This window comes from Chrysochloris asiatica, unplaced genomic scaffold, assembly GCF_000296735.1.
Source record: "Chrysochloris asiatica unplaced genomic scaffold, ChrAsi1.0 scaffold00069, whole genome shotgun sequence".
In the NCBI taxonomy this organism is placed as follows: domain Eukaryota; kingdom Metazoa; phylum Chordata; class Mammalia; order Afrosoricida; family Chrysochloridae; genus Chrysochloris; species Chrysochloris asiatica.
The window spans coordinates 15,504,958-15,531,614 of NW_006408587.1; the positions used below are offsets into that span (position 1 = coordinate 15,504,958).

The window sequence follows — 26,657 nt, forward strand, 5'->3', positions numbered from 1 at the left end:
AAGACCCCCAACGAGATGGATCAGCCAGGTGGCATCATTGATGGACTCAAGTGTGGCAGCGGTAGTGAGGTTGGCCCAGGATCGAACATTGTTTCCTTCTGCTGTGCATGGGGTCGCTATGAGTCGGTTCTGACTCGATGGCACCTGACAACAACAACAACAACATCCTATATGGGGGAGTCCTGATGTGGTGTTATGGGCCAATGCATCAGACTGCAAAGTCATTTGCACTGTAAGGTCGGTGGTACAAGCTCACCAGCTGCTCCTTGGAAATCCTATACAGAGGTGCTATGGGTTGGAATCAACTCAATGGCACTTAACAACAACATCCTATGTGGGGTTCCTTGAGCTTGTTGGATGGAAATCTCATCTTTCATGATGGTAAGGAAATTTTCTGTCAGTAAGTCTTCAAAACTTCACTGTGTTTTAAAACTCAAAAGTCTCTCCTCTTCTGGAATCCCAATTACATGTATATTTTCCCACTTGATATTGTTGTTAAGTGCTGTTGAGTGGGTGTGGCCTGTAGTGACCCTGTACAGGGTTTCCAAGGAGCGATTGCTGAGCTTGAACCATAGACCATGCAGTTCACACTGACTTTGCAGTCCAGCTCATTAACCCGCAGTGCCCTATCAAGATTCCTTCCTTCTTGATAGTTCCCATGTAATGCTTTGGCTTTCTTCTTTTTTATCCGGATCATTACTCAAACAGATTAGCATCAAAGAGTTTGTCCTCTATTCCTTAGATTCTTTCTTCCATCAATTCAATTCTACTTCTATGTCCTTCCATTGAGCTATTTCTGATATTTTATTCATGTTCTAGTTGTTGTTTTTGTATGATTTCTAGTGTCTATTTATTTTGTGTTTTTATTCTTGTATTGTTTTCCTGAATTCTTCTAGGGTTTTGCCAGTGTGTTCCTTGATCTCTGAAGATCCTATATATTCCACTACCAACCTACCGCCATTGAATTTATTCATAGCAATCCCATAGGACAGAGTAGAACTGTTCCATAGTTTGCAAGTCTATGAATATTTATGGAGTGGACACCCTCATCTTTCTCCCACAGAGCAGCTGAGGGGTTTGAACCATTCACTATTTGGTTAACAGCCCAAACTTAACCCACTGTGTACTACCAGGACTCCTATGCTATACATAAGCCTTTTGAATTTCTTTATCAAGTAGTTCTATTACCTTTTTTGCTTCAGAAAAGTTGTCCTTTCATTTTGCTCATTTGTTTGCGCCATCATATTCTGTTTCTTTGTCATTGTCTGCTTGCTGCAAGACATTAAGGTATTAATTCACTCATATATATATATATAGTCCTGGTGTGGTGCAGTGGGCTAATGTGTCAGATTGCAGAGTTGTTTGAACTGCAAGGTCGATGGTTCAAGCTCACCAACTGCTCCTTGGAAACCTGATACTGGGTCGCTATGGGTCAGAATTGACTCTACGGCACTTAACAATAACAAATATGTATTCTATCAATGTTCATTTTGTGCTGATTTAAAAATTTTTCTTATGCTGCATCCAGAGCTTTGTGCCTTCTCTTTAGAATGTGTTTCTTCTTTTGTATTGTTATAGTTGTTGTCTGGTTGTTGTGGTTCTGGTCAAGTATGACTAGTGTGACTTTGGTGGTGTTTGTTGTCTGGGCATGATTTCCTCTCACCAGTGGGTGGAGTGGGTCACACCCACATGTGAGTCCTTTCTGGTGAGTCTTGTATGTCTTCCAGGTTCTTTCCTTGATATGGGTTGATATATGATGGGTGGCCCAGAGTCCCTTCACAGCCTTTGTGGGACTGTGGGTTTAGCTCATTCTCTGGAGATCAGGACAGGGCATCTCTGTATCTGCTGAGAAGGAGTGCTACCCTAAAAGGCTGTGCAGTTCAGCTGTGCATGGCATCTCAGCAGGTGGTGGGAGTATAAAGGGGTTTCAGTGTAAGTCAGACAGCCTGCAGGCCTTGTTCGGGAATGGGATGTGTGACTTTGCAACTGGGCGGACATTGGGTGAGGTTATTAGGATCTCCTGCTCATTATGTGGCTGAGGTGCAGACGGTGCCTGTCAGGATATAACTGGCATTGCTGGTGAGGTGATGAATCTGCCTGGCTTGTCTCTAAGGGTGTGGATGCAGAGAACATACTCACTGGCTACTAGTTTGGGCAGTGTGTGTGTGTGCACCGCCAAGTTTGGGGTGATGAGGAAGTGGGTGGGCATGGCCGGGCTTGCATGGGCAAGTACGAGCAGCCTGTGCCTCCAGGAAGGTGTAGTGAGTTTAACAAGCTTATTCCCTTCAGCATGGGCCCCCTGTTTTTCAGGGAAGGATAGTAGCTGTGGTTAGGGTTACCTGCATCAGCTAGAGCCTCCTGTACCTCAGGAAGGGGGTGGTGGGTGGGATCAGATTTAAGAGCCTTGGATCGGTCTGCATGTGCCCCCAGGCACACCCTAATACAAACTGCAGGTCTGGTGACTGTTCACACAGGGTTGTTTCTAGGGGCAGGAGGACTCTGGTTGTTAAGCTTTGGGTTAACTTTTAGGTGCCCTGGTGGAACAATGGTTAAGTTCTTGAATGCTAACTGAAAGGTTAGTGGTTCAAACCCACTGGCTGCTCCCTGGGAGAAAGCTGTGGCTATTTCCTCCATAAAACTATAGCCTTGGAAGCCCTATGGACAGTTTTATTCTCTACTATATGGGTCGGAATCGACTCGACAGCACTTAACAACAACAACAATAGGGTGTCTATGGTAGTACTGGTGTGGTGCTGTGGGTTAATGCGCTTGATTACAAAGCCGCTTGAACTGTAAAGTCGGCGGGTCAAGCTCACTAGCTGCTCCTTGGAAACCCTATATGGGGTCACTATGGTTCCGAATCGACTCGACAGCACTTAACAACAATAGTAGGGTCTCTATGAGTTGGAATTGCCTCAACAGGAATAGGTTTTGGGTTGACTTTTTTTTTTTTAAGCTTTTATTATGAATTGAGTAATAGTTTATATGGGAGAACACTGGTTTTGCACTCATCCTTTCATATTTTGTTTCATTGCAATGATTACAATCCCTTCCATGCATCGTCATTTAACAGTATTTGCTTTTATTACCTCTTTTTTTTTTTTTTTTGATGTACACAAAAGCACTCAGGAATACATAATCATTTAAACAACAAAAGGCCACATTCTGCAAGCCTGCCTCCTGGCTGCCAGCACACAGCCCTTCTCTTCCCATGAGTCTAGAGTCCTCAGCTCCTCTCTCTCTCCATACCATCATCTCTGCCTCCATCTCTGGTGTTGCTGATTCTCTGACTAGGGTCCAGCTTTCCAATCATGCTCTTCTCTCTTGATAGTCCTAGGGTCCTCTGTTTCTGGAACATAAGATTAACTACTTCCCCCTTTATGTTACAAAACTTCTACCTTTACAGTGGTGACAGTTGTGATTAGTCATGATAACAATTACTCACTATTGAATCATAAGAATCTTACCCCCATCTCTTTTCACCAGAGCCATCTAGATAAGATAAATACTACTCCGTGGGGATTCTACCTCCCCCACCCCACTCTGAAACTAAACTCCCTCTTGAAAACTGGTAAGCCTGTCACTTCATGCCTTTATGGCTGTGGGTTGGCTTTTTACTGGGTGGCTCCAGTATAAATATCCAGGTGCCTTCCCCAACATGCAATACTTAGCTTTCTCCTTGAACTTAGCAGAGGGGCTGAAATTCTCACCAGCCCCTCTGTTTTTCCTCTTTATTCCTCTGCAACTATGTGCTCCCTGTCTACACTCTCTCTAAAGCTCAGCTGACTTAATCTGGTTTGCTTACTCTAGAGGAACTACCCTGTGGCTCCCTAGTTTCGAAGATATATCACTCCTGTCCTTCCTCTGCTTGGTGTCCCATTCCTGACTATGTTCTGCCTACCTTGTTGTTGCTTTCCAGGGTTGTTTGCACAGAGTCTCTGCCAGTGGCTGTGCTCTCTTTTCAATTGCTTTTCTGGACTCCTCACTCTGATTGTTGTCCGAACTGTCCCAAAATGATCATGCCTTTCTATGCTGGTAGGCAGTTTACAGACAATCCAGGAATCTGGGTTTAACTTCTGGCCTTGTTCTTCTGTTTGGTGCTCAGTCTTAAACTGTATTTTCAGTTTCTTCAACTCTCTTTTTGATACTTTTGGATCTGAGGTCATTTTTTGTGTCAGTTTTACTTAGTTTCTTGAGTCTTTGCCGGGGGTCATTACAGTGCATGTATCTATGATGCTATATTGACTGGAAGTCAGTAAGATTCTTCAACTAAGAAACAGAGTTCAATAGTACACTTGATTTCTGTGTGTTTTCTGAATCTATCAACACTCACACCAATGATAACAAAAGCTAAAGTCCATTATTTGAGCTACTTATTTATGCACAGATCTTTCTTCCAAACCTAGAAGGTGTCAGGATTGATTTCTACTGTTACATTAACTACTCCTTATTGCCAACTTCCATTCTATTATAAGGATTTTCCTATTTAAAAAAAAAAAAAAAAAAAGGTGACACTGAAGTATGAATTTATAACCATTCTCTAATAGACTGTGTATGTATAATTTTTGTTCCCCTTAAATTTGCTCATTACTGCTTGCCAAACATTTGAGGTGGAAGACTTAGTTGTCTTTCAAAGCACTTAGGTAATTTGGAAATTACAAGACTGGGGATTACTGTAAACCAGTTTTCTCTTTCAAATTAAATAGACCGTGTTGTGATTAAGAAGCTATTCACTACTTGCTGCTTTGCTTTTCTATATCCCTCAGTAGACAATTAGTTGGCAGGGACTGTGTGACCAAGACCCAATACAGAAGCTACCACAGATCAGAAATTTAGTAAATACGCATTAAATGAAAGAGTAAATAAATGTAATTAGCCAGGTGGTTCTAAACTAAACCAGAAAATATCTTCATTTCTCATCCTTGAGTTCCTTGGGAGAAAGATCCTGGAGGATTGGACTAATTTTATCTAATCCATGGAAGAGGACTTTGTATAGTCTTTGTTGTTTTAATGTTCTGGATTGGGTATGGTACTGTGAATTTACTTAATATAACTTTCCTATCCAAAGTCTTAACTTACACCAAATGATTGGATGGAACCATACATATAGGGTGGTATTGTTGTTAAGTGCCGTCGAATCAGTTCCGACCCATAAAGGACCCTGCATAGGGTTTCCAAGGAGTGACTGGTGATCTTATCGTTCAAATGGCTTTGCAGTCTGGTGCATTTGGTTAATTTTGCTATCCCTCTAGGTTTAAAAGGAGCCATCTCAGAAGAAGGAATAGATGGCCCCAGGACCATGAATGAAGCATGAGATTCCTACCTGTAAAAGCAGGGATGGTTGTTGAGGTGGTGTCATGGAAAGACATAGCTTCTGTGGGCTTCCTGGACCTGGACCAAGTAAAGCTAAGTGCTTATGGGCAGGAGGTTGGCTCACAAAATATGGCCTTTGGGCACTTACAGACTGGCTAAAGGAGCTTTGTAACACTTGCCAGAGCAGGGCAGAGGCCAAGGAGCCATATGGCTGAGAGGCTAAAGACAAGAGCAAGGCATGCCTGCAGTATGATGGAGAAGAGGGGCTCTTTACTGGAGGACTATTGTATCCTGAGTTATTTCTGCCTTTGAATTGTACCCTGTTCACTTCCTGAATAAACCTCATAATTGGGAATATTGTCTATGAGATCTGCGTGACTATTGCAACAGATTAATTAACCTTGATGTGAAGCAGAGGTACTGTGGGAGGGATAGTTGGCACCAGAAGAAGGCAAAGGAGGTTGAAGTAAATGTTTCCTCTACTGATGAGTTTAATTTCTTTGAGTACCATATGATGCTGATGACCCCCTAAATACGTTTGTGGATTTAAGGCCATACACTTGAGATTTCAGGCTGATCTGGTAGTGTGGTTCTGCTGCTTGTCCAAGGTCCAGTAGGTTTCTGAGGCTGCCTCTTTATTTCTAATGATGTAGTAGACAAGTTCTTATCCTAGTGCTTGGTTCTCAGACTGCAGACATCATTGCTATGAATGCCCTATTCAGTAAACTGAAGCCCAATAAGGTTGCCAGCTTTATTAAGTTGTTGGTGTTAAGTACTGTCCAGTCGGCTCCGACTCACAGAGACCTTGTATAGGGTTTCCAAGGAGAAACTTGTGGGTTTGAGTGGCTCCATAGATAAGCACTGGACTGTGAATCATAAGGTCTATGGTTCAAGCCACCAGCGAGAGATAGGCTTTCAGCTTCCACAAAGATTTAAAGCCTCGGTAATCCCTATACAGCGTGGCTGTGAGTCCAACTGAACTCCTTGACACTTAACAACAGAACCTGTAAATGTAGTCACATTCGAATCAAGGTCCAAACTCCTTGTGTTTTTTCCTCGGATACAATGTCAGTTTTTGGTAAGGCTGTCTTTCAAATGAGGTCGTGGTGTGAGGCTGTAGGATAAGCACTGGACTGCTAACCACAAAGTCGGCGGTTCAAATTTACCAATCTGTCCTCGGAAACCCTGTACAGGGTCGCTACAACTAGGATGGCACTTAACAACAACCACATCTTTCAAAGGCTCTTTCTCATCCCCCATTTAGGCATTTCATTTCAGCTTTAACTTCCCTGGGTCCATCTAATTTCAGTAGCAGGAATTTTAGTACTGAGAAACTGAAAGATCAGGGGAAATCCTGGAGTCAGCGTTTCAGGCTAATGCTACTAGGTGTGTCCTGTGCTGTATGTTAAGTTTTATTTGTTCCATCCTGGTCTAGGTTAATGTCTCCAGGATTTTTATCCTCCTTGCAGTACTAAACTTTTTCCTTTCTTTGTTGGGCTCAACTTACATTGTTTTGCGAACGTTATCTATTGGATGAGAAGGGGTAGGCTCTCAGTTAGCTGGAGATACGGCGACTCTCCACTCCCTAACGCCCCACCAGCAGTTGCAGGTCGGCGAAGTTCAGGAGCTAATTCTGTAGCAAGCTTTGTCCTTAGATCCTCCGCTCCCCTCCTTTCCTCACCCCAAGCTTGAGGGGCTTCCGGCTCAGGCCCCCTCCTCCCGGGGGGCGGGGCCTACCGTCCCCGCCTTCTCGGCTGTGCGCGGTTGCGAGCTGCGGTCACGTGAGCGCGGCGCGGAGCGGCGCGACGCGGCGGAGGGGGCCTTGATTTCCGGGCGGCGGAAGGAGACGCGGCCGCGTGAGGACTAGGCGATTTGAAAACACGCTCGGGGATCAAACCTCTGAGGCCGGTAGTGCAGGCTGTCATCCCGTGGGGTTCCCTTCGGACACTCTCCGCTCCTGCTTCCACGCCCCGGCCGTAGCCGGGCCGTCAGGTGAGCGATCGTCGTCCCTCGTGCGGCCCTCGCGGGACGCGAGGCAGTGCTTGTGGCCGTCGTCCCGCGGTCCGCGGCCCAGGCGGGTTGGCTCGGTTGTGGCTGCTCTGCACCTCCTCGGGCCCTGGCTGCGGCGCCCCTTCTCAGCTAGGCCTTGCTGCGGAGCCGGCCGTGCGGGGGCGGGGCGCCCCGCGGCCGTTTGAAGCGTCTGAAGTGACTGGGCGGGTTCGCGCTTTTTCGAATCTGACGGATTTGGGGGCCGGCGTGGGCCCCACCCCCGTCCGTGGTCCTGACTCCCTCCACTGGAGCAGAAAGAACGGGCAGTTCTTCTCTTTCGGGGTGCTGGGCGGGCAGATCTTCTCTCGCGTCACCCCACCTGCGGCATTCGCTCTCTCGGAAGTCGGCTGCCTTGAATTTGATCCCCTTGGTAGAGTTTGGAGGAGGAACTCGCGAGTGTCAGGGGTTTGGGACGAAAATTCTCAAAGTCCGAGCGCAGTGTCCTCACTCCTTGATTTTTAGGGAAAAGAAGTTTGGCAGAAAACTAGATGGGCTTCGGTTGAAATTCTACTGATCTAGGATTGTCTTTTGTCGAAATGAACAGGAATACATGCAATTTAGTTTTAGAGCCATTGGGATTCATGAGAGGTGTATAAGCCCTGGGCTGCTAATCACAAAGTCGGCGGTTCAAACCCACCAGTCGCTGTTTGGGAGTCCTGTTACAGGGTCGCTATGAGTCTGAACCGACTTGACAGCACTTAACAACGTCAGATTATCTGATTAGTTTGCATCCAGACTATGAAAACCTTTATTTAAAATGACAACAATTGGCTCAAGAGTTAGGGTAGAAATGTTTTTTATGTACTGTAAAAATAACTTGTCAGTTCTAAAAACCAAAGGACAGTCAGCCCTCGAAACAGAGGAAAGGCATTAGTGTGACGGATACAAAATGATGGATGATAAGGCGAAAGTCTGACAGGATGGTGTACCTTGGAGACAGATGTAGCAGTGGCTAGCGGCCTCCCAAAGGATGGGACGGGGTGGGGGGCGCCCAAGGGGTGGGTTTAATTTTCTGTTATTTGTGTCCTTTAACATTTGTTCTCATCTCTGTTATCAGCTAATGATAAAAATTTGTAGGAAAAGCTCACTGAGTATTTGCTTAATGAATTAAAGCTGTTATTAAAGAAGGCATGGTGAGTCTCAACCTTCCTTTTAGGCCTCACTTTATCCATTTTTCAAGGGTATGATAATTGGAAGTGAGAGTGGGATGAAAACTTGGAGTTGTTGTTAAGTGCCCTCGAGTTGCTTCAGACTCTTAATGACCCTGTTTAGGGTTTCTTAGGAGGGGCTAGTGAGTTTGAACTGCTGGCTTTGTGGTTCAGACTAACCTTGCAATCCAGGGCTTTATCCATAGCGCCACACCAGGAGTTATGTGAAATAAGGCAAGCAAGCCATTTTGTCACTCAGTCTTCCAGTCCTCTGCTTAATTCCAGTATATAGAGCAGAGAGTTGGTTTTGGAGAGCTCAGTCTTGTGTATGAGTACTTTTCCAACTCCTTAACTGACTTTAGGTTACAAACCTTTTTGCAGCACATCTATGAACTGGTACCACCTTCCTCCCTTTGTGAGGATTGTATGCTAGTGCAGTCTAATATTGTGCTTGGTAGATAGTAGATAGTATCAGTAACTGGTTAAATATTTACTCTTCCCATTATTTTGTTTAGTTCTGATACTTGAACAGATTGGTTTATTTAGAAAACGTGTGTTTGTGCTCATGTTAATTTAACTGTGTGCTAGTCATGTTTCTGATGTTTTACAAATGTGAACTCACTTATTCCTTATTTATCCTACCTCATAACAACTGTATGAGGTAGTTATGGGTATCCTTATTTTATAGATTAAAACTGAGGCACAGTGGTTAAACGTGCCATTCATAGAGTTCTCACTGGCAGATCCTGGAGGAGATCTAAGTGTAGCTTTGGAATCTGTTCATAACCTATGTAATGAAAGACTAGCTCCATAGAGCTATTATTTATCATCTATAGTATTATGTATTATATGTAATAGAATATAATTATGTGAATTTGGATATAGTGTCATAGCTTCTATCTTTTTGGAAGCTAGGCATGAGTTTGGCTGCTAACTTCAGGGAAAGCAATTCAAAACTACCGGGGGGGACGGGAGGACTATAAGGCTGCTCCGGTAAATATTTATTTACAGCCTTGGAAACCCAGGGTCACTATGCGTCAGAACCGACTCCATGGCACACAGCCACCAGGCATAGAATAATTACGATAGACCATGAGAACTTTTATTTTTTATAAAATTACTTACCAATTTCAATAGATATATAATGAAATCAGAATTCATAACATTTGGTCCCAGGCAGTGGAGGCTAGTTTTCAGAGAGAGATGAACTTGTAGAAGGATAAAGTGGGAGAGGAAGGATGGGGCTATGTTGGGAAGGATTTAACGAGTCTGCTGTGCTAAGGAGTATAGGGTGTAGGGAGCAACTAAAGGCTCCTGGAGAACCTTGGTCAAATCTGTGTTTAGAAAGAGCTCTCTGGTGACTCTGGCGAATGAACTAGGGAATAGACGCTAGAGATGAGACAAAAATATCAGAAGGGGAGGCTTTTGAATTGTCTAGAGTAGAAAGAAGGGATTTCAAAGTTGTGGGATTGGGATTGGGGGTGGGTGGTGGTGGTGATGTGCCGACTAATGGTGACCCTGGACAGGGTTTCCGAGGCTGTAAATCTTTACGGGAACAGGAAGCCTCATCTGTCTTCCACGGAACAGCTGGTTGTTTCGAACTGCTGACTTTGAGGTTTCTCTATATTTTGAATTTTGTTTTATATATGTATATGTGTGTGTGTGTGTGTATATATATATATTTTTTTTTTTTTTTTTTCTAGTCTGAGCTCTTTTTGGGTTCAAGCTGCTGGTATCTTCACTTTTGTTTGTACCATGCTTATCCCCTATCCCTAATGTTTAGATTTTTTCCCCCATGAAATGCCCATTAGTCTTCTTGCTGCATATCTGAATCTTACCCATTTTTCAAGTATCCAGCTTCAGTTCCAAATCATTCTAGAGAGCATTAAATAATGCTTTTGCTTTCAAACTTTGCATTTTGTTTTGCTGTTTTACCTTTCTACCCTTCCTTCCCCAACATGGAAGAAAACAACTCTTATAACTGTGCTTTTATTTGTTTGTGTATTATGTTTCCATTTAGCATTGTTTGATAAGAGCTTTCATGGCTAAAACACCTGAAACCAGTGGCAAGATTTAGTGTTAATGATGCCCATTAAGGAGCTCTGGTAGCGGAGTGGTGACAAACCAGGCTGCTAACCTCAGGGTCAGCAGTTCAAAACTACCAGCTTTTCCGCCGGGGAAAGATGAGGCTTTCTGCTCCTGTAAAGATTTACAGCCTCAGAAACCCTGTACAGGGTCACTATGAGTCGGAACTGACTCCACGGCACATAACCACTGCCACCACCCATTATGGTATTTCTTGTGTAAACTGATTTTTTTAAATATACTAGTTGAAGTTCCCATTCACTATTTGGACCCTTTAGTATACTAACTTTTGGTCTAGTTTAAAATAAACATTGTTGTTAGTTACCATCAAGAAGTGCCTGATTATGGCATCACCGAACAAAATGCTGCCCATTCTTCTTTTAATTAAAAAAAATTTTTTTAAACGGTTTTATTTGAATTATGTGATAGTTTCCATGGGAAAACATTAGCTTTACATTCATCCTATCGTATATCGTTTCATTGCCATGATTACAATCATGTCCATGCATTACCAACCAACCACGAGCCTGACCCCCGGTCGTCAGCATACAGCCCCTCTCCCTCTCTGGGTCTAGAGTCCCTAGCCACTCCATCTCTCCACGTCATCGTTTCTGTCTCCAATTCTGGCATCACTGTTTCTCTACGTAGGGTCTTGCACTCCATTCTTTTCCCTTGATGGTCCCAGAGGCCTCTATTCCTGGCCAGTGCTGCCCATTCTTGAATCTTCCCTATGGTCAGTTGTAGATCAGACTGTTGTGATCCATAAGGTTTTCATTGGCTGCTTTCTGGAAGTTTTGGAGGTAGACGTGAGGCTTTTCTTCCTAGTCTGTTTTACTCTGGAAACTGCTGAAACCTGTTCAGTCCACAGCAGTACCCAAGGCACCACTGACAGACAGATGGTGGCTTCACTTACGGTGTAAACCCAAAGACATTAAGTCGATTCTGACTCATAGTGACCCTATATAAAGTTTGCGAGGTTATAAATCTTCATGGGAGCAGAAAGCCTTATCTTTGTCCACAGAGTGGCTGGTAGGTTTGGAGTGCTGGCCTTGTGATTGGCAGTCCAGTGCTTATCCTGAGGTTCATTCATTGGCTAGGAATTGAATCTGGGCCTTTTCATGAGCGAGGCAAGAATTTTTTAAATTTGTCTTTAAATACTGTTTTTCATTTACAGCAATCAACAATGACTAAAAAAAGAAAACGTCAAGATGATTTTCAAAAAGTAAAACTAAAAGTTGGTAAAAAGAAACCCAAGGTAGAAAATGCTACTGTTACAAACTTTAAAACAAAAACTATACATCTTCCGGAGCAACACAAAGAGGATGGAACACTTCCAACAAACAACAGAAAACTTAATATAAAGGTAAATGAATAAATTTTTTGTTAAAATAACATATTCTTTGTAATCATTTAGATGACTAGGTCTTTGTGAAAAGTTGTCTTAGCTCAACATAAATGGTTTGTTGTGGTACTGAACTTTGGAATTCATTTGTATACCACATGTCATCTATCACTATGTCTTTCCCACCTCTTCCAGAAGTACTTGCTAGACTAAATCCATATTAGGCTTATTTGATGACTACCTCATCTGGAAATACTCTTTTATTTACCTTTTTGTATAACTTAATTTTCCTCTGTTTTCATAGCTTTTAAAGGGTTGCGACCCTTAACATGAAAGAAAACATCTTAGTAATTTTGAATCTTTATAGTACTTAACTTACTTAAAGCTCATAGTAAAGTTTGAAGAATTCATTGAAGTTTCACATAAAACATTTTGTTAACCAACTTTTTAGAGATTTATACATCATAAAATTCATCATCATAATGTAATCTTTGAACATTTTTATCCCTCCAAAGAGAAACTCTGTGTTCACATTCATCCCTGTTAGATCATGTATCAGACTAGTACTTGATCTTTTATTGACAGTATTCCACTTGATTGTTCACTTTTGGTTATTATGATAGACATTATATAAAGTATTCCACAAATAAAATTATTGACTGTTTATAAGCACTAGACTCTGAACCACAAGGTTGGTGGTTTGAACCCACCAGCCACTTATGCTCCCACAAAGATTTACAGCCTATGAAACACTATGCTCGGTTGCTATGAGCCAGAACCAACTTGGTGACACTTAACAAGAATAACAATACTTTGAATAACTAAGAAACATGCACATAAAGAGCATTTAAAATAGGCAGAAAGAGCCTTTTAAATGAAAAATATATAAATTCATCGACTGTACTTTTGGTACACAGTAGGTGCTCAGTAAGTTTGATGATTACTGTTGCTTTAAATTGTAGTGTCCCTAAGGAGTACTGGTGTGGCACTGTAGGATAAGCACTGGACTGGAAGGTTGGTGGTTTCAACTCACCAGCCACTTGGAAACTGTGTATACAGGATCATTGTGAGTCGGAACTGACTCGACAACACTTAGTAACAACAACATAGTATGTTTGCAGGTTAATTTTAAAAAGAGAATGTTCTGACAAATTGTTTTTATTAAGTTGAAATTTTTAAAGATGAAATGATTGTTCTGATCTTAATAATGTGAAATAGTGATTCTTAAAGTGGTTATTGGAGCAGTTTTCGCAAAGCGCTTCAGGTTATTAGCCTCGTTTTAGTTAGCGTGTGTATTTGGGAATGACCTAATGTGTACATATGTGTATATACCTGTAAACCTATGTTTTTATTTTTATTTATAGGATTTGCTGTCACAAATGCATCATTACAATGCTGGGGTTAAACAAAGTGCTCTTCTTGGACTTAAAGACCTTTTGTCTCAGTACCCATTTATAATTGATGCACACCTCTCAAACATATTAAGTGAAGTGACTGCTGTGTTTACAGATAAAGATGCTAATGTACGATTAGCAGCAGTTCAACTTCTTCAATTCCTGGCCCCCAAAATACGAGCTGAACAAATTTCTCCATTTTTTCCTTTGGTAAGTGCCCATCTCTCTAGTGCCATGACTCACATTACTGAAGGAATTCAGGAGGACTCTTTGAAAGTTTTGGACATTCTGCTGGAACAGTACCCAGTTCTAATTACTGACCGTAGCAGTATATTGCTTAAGAATTTTGTAGAACTTATTTCTCATCAGCAGCTGTCCAAAGGACTGATAAATAGAGACAGATCCCAATCCTGGATACTTTCTGTAAATCCTAATCGGAGACTCACTTCTCAGCAATGGAGGCTGAAAGTTTTAGTGAGACTCAGTAAATTCCTTCAGGCCTTGGCAGATGGATCCAGTAGGTTGAGAGAAAGTGAAGGACTTCAGGAACAAAAAGAAAATCCCCATGCCACTAGCAACTCCATTTTTATCAACTGGAAGGAACTTGCCAACGACCAGCAACACATCCAGGTTTATGAAAATGGGGGTTCACAGCCAAATGTCAGTTCACAGTTCAGGCTACGGTAAGAAGGATTTCAGTTATGTCCACACTCAGTTTTCCTTTATTGAATTTTAACTGCTGACCATTGATGGCTAATGGTAGAAAGACATGCAATTGTCTTTCATACAGTTTTCATGTAGTTACTCATAATTTGATTTTATTATTTACTGATGAGAAGAGTCATTTAATAGTATATTAATGTATTTATTTCTAGCAAAGCCTAATGAAATGTAAAACTTGATCACCTTTGTTGGCTTTGTCATCTTAGAATTTCATTTTCCTTTTTAGCCTTAATCAATGTAATTATTAGTTCATGGTGCTTTATTTTACCAGTACTTTCTATTTAAGTTTTAAAGCAAGAAAGGAGTAATAAATATTTTTTAATCATTAAGTTTTGTTTTTCACTGCTTTTTAGATACCTGGTTGGAGGCCTAGGTGGTATGGATGAAGGCCTGTCATCTACTGAAAATCTGAAAGGATTTATTGAGATAATAATACCATTGTTAATTGAGTGCTGGATTGAAGCTATGCCTCCACAATTAGCTGCTTCTGTTGGAAATGGTACAGAACGAGAATCTCTTCAGGTTATGCAGCAAGTTCTTAATATTATTTCTCTTTTGTGGAAACTATCTAAACAACATGATGAAACCCATAAATTGGTGAGAACAAATAGATTCTTTCTCTTCGTAGTTGTTGTTGTTAAGTGTCTTCGAGTCACTTCCGACTCATAGCGACCCTATATAGAATTTCTGAAGAGTGGGTGGTGGGTTTGAACTGCTGACCTTAACGGTTCAACGCAGCCTTGAGGTCAAGTGCTTATCCTATGGTGCTGCAATAGGTCTCCTCTCTTCACAGTAATGCCTTTTACTATAAACGTGAAGTTTAGAAGGTTGTATAATTGCCTATGCATGTTCCCAAACAAATTTTTCAAGGTTCACCTGTGAACTTTTTTTCTGTTTTTGCCCCAGGAACAATATAGTTTCTGGAGGCCTCTAATGTGATTTAAAATTTTTTGCCTATTGAATAGTAGCTTCTAGTTTGGCCACATTAGGAAGTTTAGCAGAAATAGACCAAACTGAAGACCTCAGTTTCAAACCATTGTGTTTTAGAGAAAATGCTACACTCAGACTTGCTTAGTGTGTAGGTTTTTGTTTTTTCTTGACAGAAGATAAAAAGAATCAAACATTTCTAAAAGCTGTCTTTGCTTTAGGTGAAGTATAGTTAACTTAGGTGAATTCCACATTAATCAGCTTCTTGCTAGAAAGCTGACAGTAAAGATTTATTTAATAAGTAAGTTTACCTTTTGTTTGGGGGGAAGAATTGAGTGTCGGCAGTTTTTTTTTTTTAAATGTGTTTCTGCTCTGCAGCTAAGAAAGAATAAGCCCTGAGACTAATTGTTTAAGTTAATTTAGTGGTAGACTTAAAAGGGAAACTGTAGGAGCAAGACTTTTTTACAGAAGCGTTCCTGCAAGGACTTGTGGCAGGTGTGAATCCTGTCAGGACTTGGAATTACGTATATACATGCAAAACTGAGAAAGCGGTTTTTTTTGTTGTTGTTGTTGTTTTTATTTATTTTTTTATACTGAAGTTTAGAATGCATTTTTATGATTCACAAGATAAGATTAAAAGTATTTGATAACTTTTTAATTATTAAAAAGCTTTATGGAATCATACCTATGTATGTATTTCTTTTAAGATGCCACTTACCCAGGGACATCTGCAGAGATGCTTTATAGATTGCTTTTTCAAATAAGGATGGCATTTTATCGATTACAGTTTTGAGCCTTTCTGTCTTAAGGTTCAGGGAACCCTGGTGACACTGTAGGATAGGTACCAGACTGCTACCCGTAAGGTTGACAGTTCATATCTACCACCGCTCCGTGAAAAAAAATGCTTTCTGCTACCATGAAGATTTACAGTCTTGGACACTTTTCATTAGAGTCACTATCACTCGGAAATTGCCTCGATGGCAGTGAGTTTGATCTTAAGGTTCATTGTCCATATTGGCAAAAAATGGATCATAATTAGAGGTATCATGTGATTTTTGGGAAGGCAAAACTTGTCTGTATGACAGTCTGAGGCCTAGACTTCTGCATTGGTTGGTTCACATTCATAAATTTTTAATAGCTTATTTACTCTCTGTTTTTCTCCATCTTAAACAGCAGATAAATTGAAAGTATAATTATTAAACACCAATAAGATCTGAGGGTGGAAATTAGATGACATACATTTTATTATGTTTTAAAAATTCTTTACATATTATCTCATGGAAAGAAGTTACATGATAGAAAGTTTCTAGTTGAATTTTGACAAGTCTAATTTCTATTTAAGGCTTTATTGGTTATTTCAGATTTCTGTTTCTTACAGATTTTCTGATTTTTGCTTATTTTCATAGGAGGCATGGCTTCGAAAGAATTACCTTATTGATTTCAAACACCACTTTATGAGTCATTTTCCTTATACTGTACAAGAAATAACCAAGCACAAAAGGAAAGAGGCAAATAAAAGGTACTGTGATTCTTTTCTGCAATCTAGACTTTAGAATTGTACACTGTTTAACTTGAATTTATTAGAAAACCATTCACCTTCTTCTGGAACTTTGAAGTGCTTGTATGAAATGAAAAATGAAACTAGCAGTAGGATGAATGATTTTGAGTAAGCCACTTGAGTCTTGTTAAGTGCTGTCGAGTCAGTTTCAACCCATAGCCACCCTGTATGGGTTTCTGAGGAGCGTCTGGTAAGAGTCAACATCCAACCTTGCATTTCAAACTGACCTTATGGTGGAGTGCTTATCCTACAGTGCCACACCAGGACTCCACTTGAGCTTTGTTGTTGTTAAGTGCCATTGTGTTGATTCTGACCCATAGCGACCCTGTATAGGGTTTCCAAGGAGCAGCTGGTGAGCTTGAACCACTGACATTGCAGTTCAGACGACTTTGCAGTCTGATGCATTAGCCCACAGTGTCACACCAGGACTTGAGATTTAGGACTTAAGTTTTTTGCTTTTAAACTATAAAGTGAGTATGTTGTACTTCATTAATATCAAGTATCAAATTGCATAAATATGAATTCACTAAAATTGACTGCGGTGGAATGGTTTGTTTGAATGAGGTACTATATAATTGTTGAATTTTAAGCTAATTACTGTTTTTGGAAATTGCATATTGTTGGTGCCATCAAGTCAATTCCAACTCATAGCAACCTTGTGCAGGGTTTCCTAGGAGTGACTGGTGGGTTTGAACTGCCAGCCTTGTGGTTAGCAGTCCAGGCTTACCCTGCAGAGTTACACCAGCTCCGTTTTCTCATTTATATATGAGAAAACTCATACTGAAACACATATCACTATCATGGAGAAGTGGCATAAAAAAGGTTGATGGGCTACAAAATGCAATGAAAAGTTTTTTAATTCTGGAAATTATTTTAAATGTCTACATGACATGAAAACTGATAAATGTGAAAACAAGTTACCTAATGAAATACATGACAAGTTAACTACAAAGTAGAGCATTAAAACTATAGTTCCTCCAAATGAGCAAAAATAGTTGCAAGTGATCTTAAAGACTGTCCAAAGGTTCTTAAATATATCCAAGAGAATGGCTAGCTGTGGAATCACTGCAACTCTACGTTCCAAAGAATATAAGTGATACAAGTTTAGAAGACGGGAGTTTTCATTCATTGACAGCATTTATTTGATTGCTTATTGAGAAGACAATATTGTGGTGAAGATTATTAAATACCTATGATCCTTTGCCTCTACTGAGCCGTTTCGTTCAGGTGAAAGAGTGTGCATGGGTCTCGTCAGAAGACAGAAAGTATACCTGCTGTTTTAACAGAATTTCTTGTAAGAATAAAATATTGAAGAAGGGAAAAGGCTGACGGGAAGAACAACAAGGCATTATGAAGGTGGCAACTGCAAGAAAGCAGCACTGGGAGAATAAAGAGAGGAGGAAAGAAGCAGCTTGGGGAAAGGGTTATGTGGAGTTCACGCTCGGACCTCTGAAAAGCGCTGCCTCTCTGGGACTGGGACCCAGAACTCCACAAAGGGAGTACCAGATAGCTGCCGCCGGTTTTTCCAAGATGGCGGGTTATTTTTCAGAAAAACTGAAAATTGGAAACACCTGTAACTATCAGAATGAACTTCAGGTGGCTGAAGAGTTGCTGGTTTGACATTGTCTTAGCAATAAGAAGCAAAAACAGAACTTAGGAAATGTATAGAAAGGAATAAGGAATGTTCCATTTTCTTTCTGTAGCTTTCCAGTCTCTTTGTTGCTGTGTGCTGTTGAGTTGGTTCCAATTCATAAGCAACCTTGTATAGGGTTTCTGAGAGTGACTGGTAGGTTTGAACTGCTAATCTTGGTAGTTACCTCTCTATTGCTTAGCCTACAGCGCCCCACTAGGGTTCAGTCTTTTTCTAGCACCTTTCTCTTGGCCTAACAAGGAGCCAGCTACAAAGGAGAAAATATTGATCACAGATTACTAGCATCACAATGCAGAGTATAGAAGAAGGGCAGGTTTGAAGCTGAAAGACGATAAGATAAGCTAGCTCAATAACTAACCCACACTAAATCCATTGTCGAGTCGATTCAGACTCAGAGTGACCCTATAGGTCAGAGCAAAACTTCCCCAAAGGTGTCCAAGGCTGTCCTGGTATGGCACTGTAGAATAAGCACGGACCGCAAGGTTGTTTGAGCCACAAAGTCGGTTCAAACTCCCAGCCACTCCTGGGAAACCCTATAAAGGGTTGCTATGAATGTGAACCAACTTGACAACACTTAACAAAAATAATAACAACCTTTACATATTTTTCTCCCATGGGATGAGTGGTTTGAACTGCCAATCTTTCTGTTAGCAGTTGAGCTCTTTAAGCACTGCAACCAGGGCTCTGTCAATAACTGGCAGGAGACGTGAATTTACATATATAGCAAACACAAGACTGGTTATAAATACTGTTCGTAAATGCTGTTGAGTTTGTTCTGACTCAGTGACCCTGTATAGGGATTCCAAAGAGCAGCTGGTGGGTTTGAATCGTCAGCTTTGCGGTAAGCAGTCCAGTGCTTATCCTATAGCACCACACCAGTATTCCATAAGTAGCATTGTTGTTAAAAGTGCAGTGGGTTTGAATCGTCAGCTTTGCCGTTAGCAGTCCAGTGCTTACCCTATAGCACCACACCAGTATTCCATAAGTAGCATTGTTGTTAAGTGCAGTTGAGTTGATCCCAGCTCATAGTGACCCTATATAGTGTTTCCAAGGTGCAGCTGGTGGGTTTGAACTGGTGACTTTGTGTTTTGAAGTCCAGTGCTGATCCTACATGTTGTTAAGTGCCGCTGAGTCGATTCCAACCCATAGCAACCTACATATTCACACCAAAAGTCTTATGTAGCATTGTTGTTGTTTTTGTTAAGTGCCATCCAGTTGGTTCCGACTTAGAGACCCTGATGCTGTTCCAAGGAGTGGCTGGTGAGTTTTAACCATGGACTTTGTGGATCAAACTGACATTTATCTCCATCCAGTGCTTTATCTCACAGCGCTACACTAGGACTCCATTAGAGTTGTGCAATTAACAGCTGCATGAATTCAAAGGAAGGGAAAGATAACTTGTTAGGGTAAACAGACAAGCTATATCGAGGAGTTTAGTTGAACTGGATTGGAGCATATCACAAGCAAGTAAAATTTTGCTGAAGGTAATACAAAATACAATATACTTCACCAGTATATTGGTAAGGAACTGCTACAAGTTCAAGCTGGATTCACAAGAGGATGTGGAAAAGGGACATCATTGCTGATGTCCGATGGATCTTTTCTGAAAGCAGAGAATACCAGAACGATGCTTACCTGTGCTTTATTGACTATGCAAAAGCTTTCGACTGTGGATCATGACAAGCTATAGATAACATTGCAGAGAATGAATATTCCAGAACTCTTAATTGTGCTCATGAGAAATCTGTACATAGACCAAGAGGCAGTTGTTCAAACAGAATAAGGGGACACTGAATGGTTTAAAATCAGGAAAGGTGCACACCAGGGTTATATTCTTCCACCATACTATTCAGTCTATATGCTGAGTACATAATCCAAGAAGCTGGATTATAGGAAGAAGAACATGGCATCAGGATTGGAGGAAGACTTATTAACAACCTGTGATTTGCTGATGCTGCAACCTTGCTTGCTGAAAGTGAAGGGGTCTTAAAACACTGATGAAGATCAAAGACCATAGTCTTCAGTTCAGGGTGTGCCTCATGTAAGAAGAATCCTCACTCTGAACCAATAGATAACATCATGGTAAATGGCAAAAAGATTAAATTTGCCAAAAACTTCATTTTGCTTGGCTCCACCATCAACACTCAAGGAAGCAGCAGTCAAGAAATCAAATGATAATGTATTGCATAAGGCAAGTTTGCACAGGACTTATTAAAGTATTCAAGAGCAGCAAAGTCATTTTGAGGAATAAGGTGTTCCTAATTCAAGCCATGGTATTTTTAATAGCCTCATATGCATGTAAAATTGGGACAATGAACGAGGAAGACTGTAGAAGAATTGATGCATTTGAGGTATGGTTTGGGAGGAGAATATTAAAAGTACCATGGCCTACCAGAAGAACAAACGGATCTGTATTAGAATAAATACAACCAGAATGCTCCTTAGAAGCCAGGATGACAAGACTGTCATATGGCAGACGTATCAGAAAGGACCAGTCCCTGGAGAAGGACATCATGCTTGGTAAAGTGGAGGGTTAGCAAAGAAGAGGGAGGTGTCTAGCGAGATGGATTACCACAGCGGCAGCAGTAATGGGATCAAGCATAGCACCGATTGTGAGGTGGGCGCAGGACTGGGTAGTGCTGTTTCGTTCTGTAGTGCAGATGGTTAGTATGAATTAGAACCAATTTGATGGCTGCTAACAACAGCAGTGGTTTTAGCAGACAAAAGGTGCAAAGGATAGGAGACAATCCTAATGGGAGGAAATACCATATAAGAAAATCATAGGATTAGGTAGTGGAGAGCTTGAAGGCATACTTTTGTCACATCTGGTTTCTAAATGCTGGAAGCCACTTTTTTCTTGAGTTTTTTTTAATCATCCATGACCCTTTTGGCATTGAAGGCTTTGGTTGGGGAGAAACTATACTTATAAAGATTAATTTAGGGAGTGTCTGAAGATGTAATAAAATTAGAAGGGACAGAGAATCAAACAGTGAAGATACTTTCTTGCTCGGGTCCATTGCCAAGTTTCAGATAGTCCTTGAATCCTTGAAATAGTAATATTCACCTGTGCGTTTTTCTGGTAACAGAATTCATACAACCCATCAAAAGGAGATTAAATAATAGTTAGGATGTTGGAGTCCTGATGTGGCACTGTGGGTTAATGCACCAGAATGCAAAGCCATTGGAACTGCAGGGTCGGCGGTTGAAGCTCACCAGCTGCTCCTTGGAAACCCTATACAGGGTTGCTATGGGTTGGAATCGACTTGATGGCACTTAACAACAGGATGTTTGGAATTTGGTAAACTGTTAAATATAAGTAATTATCCAAGAGTATGGGTCATACCACCATTTTTTAGCAAATTAATTAGATACTTAATATATTGAAAATACTGTTGTTGTTACGTGCCATCAAGTCAGTTCCAATCCATAGCGTCCCTGTAAAGGGTTTCTGAGGAGCCACTGGCGGGTTTGAACTGCTGACATTGCGGTTCAAACTGATCTTGTGATCCAGTGCCTTGTCCTGCAGCACCACACCAGGACTCCCACTAGGTGTAAAGGAAATATGGCACTAGTTCTGTACAGTCTAGTGAGGGAGAGATATTACTTCTATGACTCTTTAATGTCAGTGCCCAGTTGTGATAGATATAATGAAGGAAGTGTTTGGTGGAATGTAAGACTATAGGATAATGAGCTGGTCCTGATCTTATAAGGGAAGGAGGGTCCTAGGTAAGGCTGCTGTAATGAAGTGACATTTGTGCCAGGATATAAAAATGTGCGAGTCCTGGTGTAGCGCTGGGGGCTAATGCGCCAGACTTCAAAGCTGTTTGAACTGCAAGGTCAGCGGTTCAAGTTCACCAAATGCTCCTTGGAAACTCTATACAGGGTCACTATGGGTCGGAACCGACTCGTGGCACTTAACAACATAAAAGTGTAAAGGAGTTAACTGAAGAGTCTGAGATGGTGAAATGTGGAATTTCTACATTTAAATAGAGATGGATTTCCAGTATAACTATCATTCTTCATAAAATTTCCCAGGGATTTGCTTTTAGGGTCTGTAGGTTGCTCTTGGACTTAATTAAGGAATTTCATTGAATACTTAGCAAATAGTCTAGGAGGGCCAAATGTCAGGGAAGCCAGATCTAATCCAGTAGTCTTCAAACTGACTTTACAGTCCCGTGCAGTAACCCACAGCACCACTTTGAAACTCGAACGTGGGAGCCTAATGACAAAGGGAACTGGCCGTTTCACCTCATGCTTATTTTTTCCTTAATGGTTTTTATTTTAATACTTACCAGTTGTTGTTAGTGACGTCAAGTCTGTTCCGACTCAAGACAGCGAGCCTGTATAGGGTTTCCGAGGCTGTAAATCTTTATGGGAGCAGAAAGCCTCATCTTTGTCCTGCAGTACCGCTGGTAGTTTCGAACTGCTGACCTTGAAGTTAGCAGCCTGACTCATAACCACTACGCAGAGCTCCTTATATGTAGTAGAAGTAGATATGTAGTGGTGTAGTAGATACATATACATAGTAGTAGTATACATAGTGGAAGGAGCTCTGGTAGCATAGTGGTTACGAGTCAGGCTGCAAACCTCAAGGTCAGCACTTCAAAACTACCAGCGGTTCTGCTGGAGAAAGATGAGGCTTTGTGCTCCCATAAAGATTTATAGCCTCAGAAAACCCTATCCAGGGTCGCTATGAGTTGGAACGGACTCCACTGCACATAACCTCCACCACCATACATAGTGGTGTAGTATGGAAATAGAAAGCCAAATTTCAGTAGACTAAGGAATGAACTCGAGGAAAGATTAGTGTAGGCAAGTTTGGGAATTCTGGTTGAGAGATTAGAGAAGAGTTATAGTTGAAACCAGTGATGATTGAATCAAGGTCTCAGGACTAAGAATGAGTCAAGGCTGTGAGTATCAAAGTTTTGAACAGAAATAACATTTCCTTTTTTAAAAAAAGTAAAATACTGAACTAATAAACTAAACAGAGTTGCTATGTTGATGGCTCAATGGCACTTAACAACAACATGCTTATAGAAATGTGTTTTGTCCTTTTGCTTCTAACATATGCCTTCTTTTGTGTTTACTTGTAGTATGTTTTCCAACTACCTCTTGATTTTTTATAGTTTTTTAGGATCCTATCATCCATTTTCCCCTATAAAACATGTTTGTTTCCCCTATAAAACATTTGATACACTCACTTTTTACTGCTTGGTCAGTTCTGACTCATAGTGACCTGGTGTAGGGTTTCCAAGGAGCAGCTGGTGGGTTTGAACCACCAATCTTGTGGTTAGCAGTCCATTCCCGATCCTACAGTGCCACACCAGGACTCCCCATCAGTGTTGTTGTTGTTAAGTGCTGTTGAATGGATTCCAATCCAGAGCGACCCTATATAGGGTTTCCAAGGAGCAGCTGGTGAGCTTGAACCACCAACCTTGCAGTTCAAACAACTTTGCAGTTGGACGCATTAGCTCACAGCGCCACACCAGGACTCCTAAATGTATATATAGCTCAGACTTCTGTCTCTAGTGTCACACTTGTGCACTTAGTTGTCTGTTGGCATTTTCTGCCTGGATCAAAGGTAGAATTTATTTTCTGGATCTTTTGTTTTCATCATCTTAATTACTAGTACCACCATCTCTATAGTCACTAGTGCTAAAGAACCCCTGACTACTTCTATCCTCACAATCCCCAAACTCACATATATGTATACATTTAATCCCAGATCAAATTTCATTAACTTTTATTTCTCTTGAATGCCCTCTCTGCAGCACCTACCATGACCCTGTTTCTTGGGCTTGTGTCTCTTGCTTGTGAGTTCTAAAACAGCCACACAGCTGCTGCTTTGTTGATAATCTTGTAGCTCTCATTCCTCTGTTTTGGCATCTACAGAAAGACTCTTGCAACCATGCTACTCCCTTTCCTATAGCCTCCAGTTCTTTATAATCTGGTCTCATTTTACTTTTCTAGTCTCATTTGTCATTCCTAGTCTTAGATTTAATGCTCAGATAAGTTGGAACTTCTTTTACTGCCCTTGTATTTGTGGTTCCTTGTTACTATATTCTTGCTCAAGCTTAATGTACGATTGTTTTCCTTTAAAATTGTTAGCTTGAGATAGGATTTAAATCAACCTTACCTTTATTCTAAAGATTAAAGAAATAAAATAGGCTGTATGTATTTCATAGTATTTGAAATGAGTTTTTTTTTTTTTTTTTTTACTTTTTGTTGTGAATTGAGTGAAGGTTAACAGACAAGATCATCACCTTTACATTCAGCAAACAAAAGCTTTGTTCCATCTCAATGATTACAATCACCTCCTCTCAACAACAGTTATCCTACTTTCTCCCTGTTCATTCCCTTTTTGTCTTATATTTCACAAATGAAAAAGCAAAAATATTTGATGTACACATACAAACAAAAAGTATATTATATTCAGTTAAATATCCTAAGGGCATATTCTATAAGCTAGCCTCCTACCCACAGCCATACTCAGTCCGTGGACCTAGAGTCTGCAGCTGCTTGCTCTCATCTTTGTCATTGCCTTTGCCAGTCTCTGTTAAGTTTTAAATTGTTTATTTTTGTTAAAATAATTCAGTGTGGAATTTCTTTGAAGCTTTGGATAAAATGTGTTTTATTTGTATGTCTAGTGTAAAATACTTAATGACTAGTCTCGTTTCAACTAGAGAAGATTGTGGCTAAGAGAGATTTGTGATTCTTTTAAGTTAGATGATTAGATAGCAGTAGAGCCAAAATCTACTGTGACTGCCATTCAAATAAAAGTAGCTGCTTAAAAAACAAACAACTCTTCAAATGTTGGTGTTTTTAAGACTTATCTTTAAATTCCTTCAAAGATTATAAGGTTCTTTACTTTTTGTGTGACTAGAAACTCAGGTAATGAACTGAGTTGTCTATATTTCAAATTCATGTCTTCCTAATAACACTTATGGTACAATGACTGGTTTATTCATAGAACTGGGATCTAACCCTGCCTAACTACTTGTTTTATAAATTATTAATTTTGGAAGGAGATTACTTTTATTGATCCATTAATTAAATATTGTAAATAATACTGGCATAATATAATTTCTAGATTTTCCTTTTTTTTTTAGCATCAAGCATTGCACGATTTTCTCAAATAATGTGGATCATCTCTTACTGAATTTAACATTGTCTGATATCATGGTCTCTCTGGCAAATGCCTCAACTTTGCAAAAGGATTCCAATTGGATAGAAATGATAAGGAAATTTGTGACCAAGACTCTGGAAGATGGTTCTAAGCTAAATAGTAAACAACTGAACAGATTGCTTGGGGTGTCATGGAGGTTAATGCAGATACAACCAAACAGAGGTATGTGATGCAGCTTTGCCCTTATTGAAGAGAGGAGCTGTATACATGCTGGTTAGGGCCGAGTTTTCAAATGCTGACTTGCAAGTTACTTAAACTGAAGTCAAAAAAGGTAGTAAAGTCATTCACAAAGAAATGTTTGTGTGAACACTGAAATCATTTGTGACTCATTCTTAGATAGGTCCACTCTGAAGCAAATTGATAACTTTTCTATTAGAATGCAGAGGATAAAAGGTAGTGCATTTATAATTAAGAGAGAATACCGTTAAGTCTAAAGATGAACACATAACCTTTTCTGCTTGACTTTGGTTAGATTTGAGGTTTTTTCTGTAGTCCATGCAGAAGAAATCTTGTCTCTGCACTTATTTCTAGCTTTAAGTTATGTTGCAGTAAGTTGGTTTTTAGTGTGACTGACTTATTCTTTTTTACTGAGATAGATTGATTTCATTAAAAAATAAAGCATTTCTCTTTGATTCTCATCGAATTCATAGTTTGATATCCTGATTTATGTCCTTGCTACTTGGGTTTGTGGTCTCTTAGGAAAATTAATATTGTATTCTCTGGTTGATTTCACTTTTGTATTTGGCAGTCAGGCATTGCTGGGGTTTTGATGCTAGTCATCCATATGTGGCTAAGTTCTTCTTGGTCATGGGAACAAAGGAAAGAACTTCTGTGTTTTTAAAAAACTTGGGCCTATTGAAGAAAGCATTTTTTGCTTTCATAGTTTCCTTCTGTTTTTAGAGGCTACAGAGATTCTCATCAAGGCAGTTTATACATTATATCAGCAGAGGGGTCTTCTTCTTCCAGTTCGGACTTTGTTACTGAAATTTTTCAGTAAAATCTATCAAAAAGAAGCACTGAGATCTTACAGATACAGGTAAGTTCCATTTGTTATTTTTCCTGTTTTTTTGCTGAGTTACTTTATTGTTGTGAAGTACTGTGTAAGGTTTCCAGGGAGCATCTGGTGGATTTGAACTGTGACCTTGTGGTTTACAGTCCAGTGCTAATACTACAGCACCACACCAGGAGTCCACTCTCTGTTGAAATAATTGAATAAGATGCTTACATCCTTTGAATGGCTAGGTTTTTACTATTGGATTTCAGAAAAGCTAGAAACCTTAT

General features: G+C 40.4%; 1 protein-coding gene across 2 annotated transcripts in view; it reads left to right on the forward strand.

Moving 5' to 3' along the window:
• The first annotated feature begins 7,267 nt into the window (after nucleotides 1-7,267).
• Nucleotides 7,268-26,657, forward strand: part of TEX10 (testis expressed 10) — a 55,066-nt gene continuing 35,676 nt past the window's right edge. Inside the window, exons 1-7 of one of the 2 annotated variants that reach the window (XM_006864721.1) lie at nucleotides 7,268-7,305; nucleotides 11,770-11,958; nucleotides 13,302-14,014; nucleotides 14,408-14,651; nucleotides 16,388-16,500; nucleotides 25,300-25,538; nucleotides 26,277-26,412. In XM_006864721.1, coding sequence (XP_006864783.1) covers nucleotides 11,779-11,958; nucleotides 13,302-14,014; nucleotides 14,408-14,651; nucleotides 16,388-16,500; nucleotides 25,300-25,538; nucleotides 26,277-26,412 — 1,625 coding nt within the window. In that variant the 5' untranslated portion in view covers nucleotides 7,268-7,305; nucleotides 11,770-11,778. Of the gene's footprint in view, nucleotides 7,306-11,769; nucleotides 11,959-13,301; nucleotides 14,015-14,407; nucleotides 14,652-16,387; nucleotides 16,501-25,299; nucleotides 25,539-26,276; nucleotides 26,413-26,657 lie in introns of those variants that run through there. The other variant, XM_006864722.1, reaches the window with a different exon arrangement.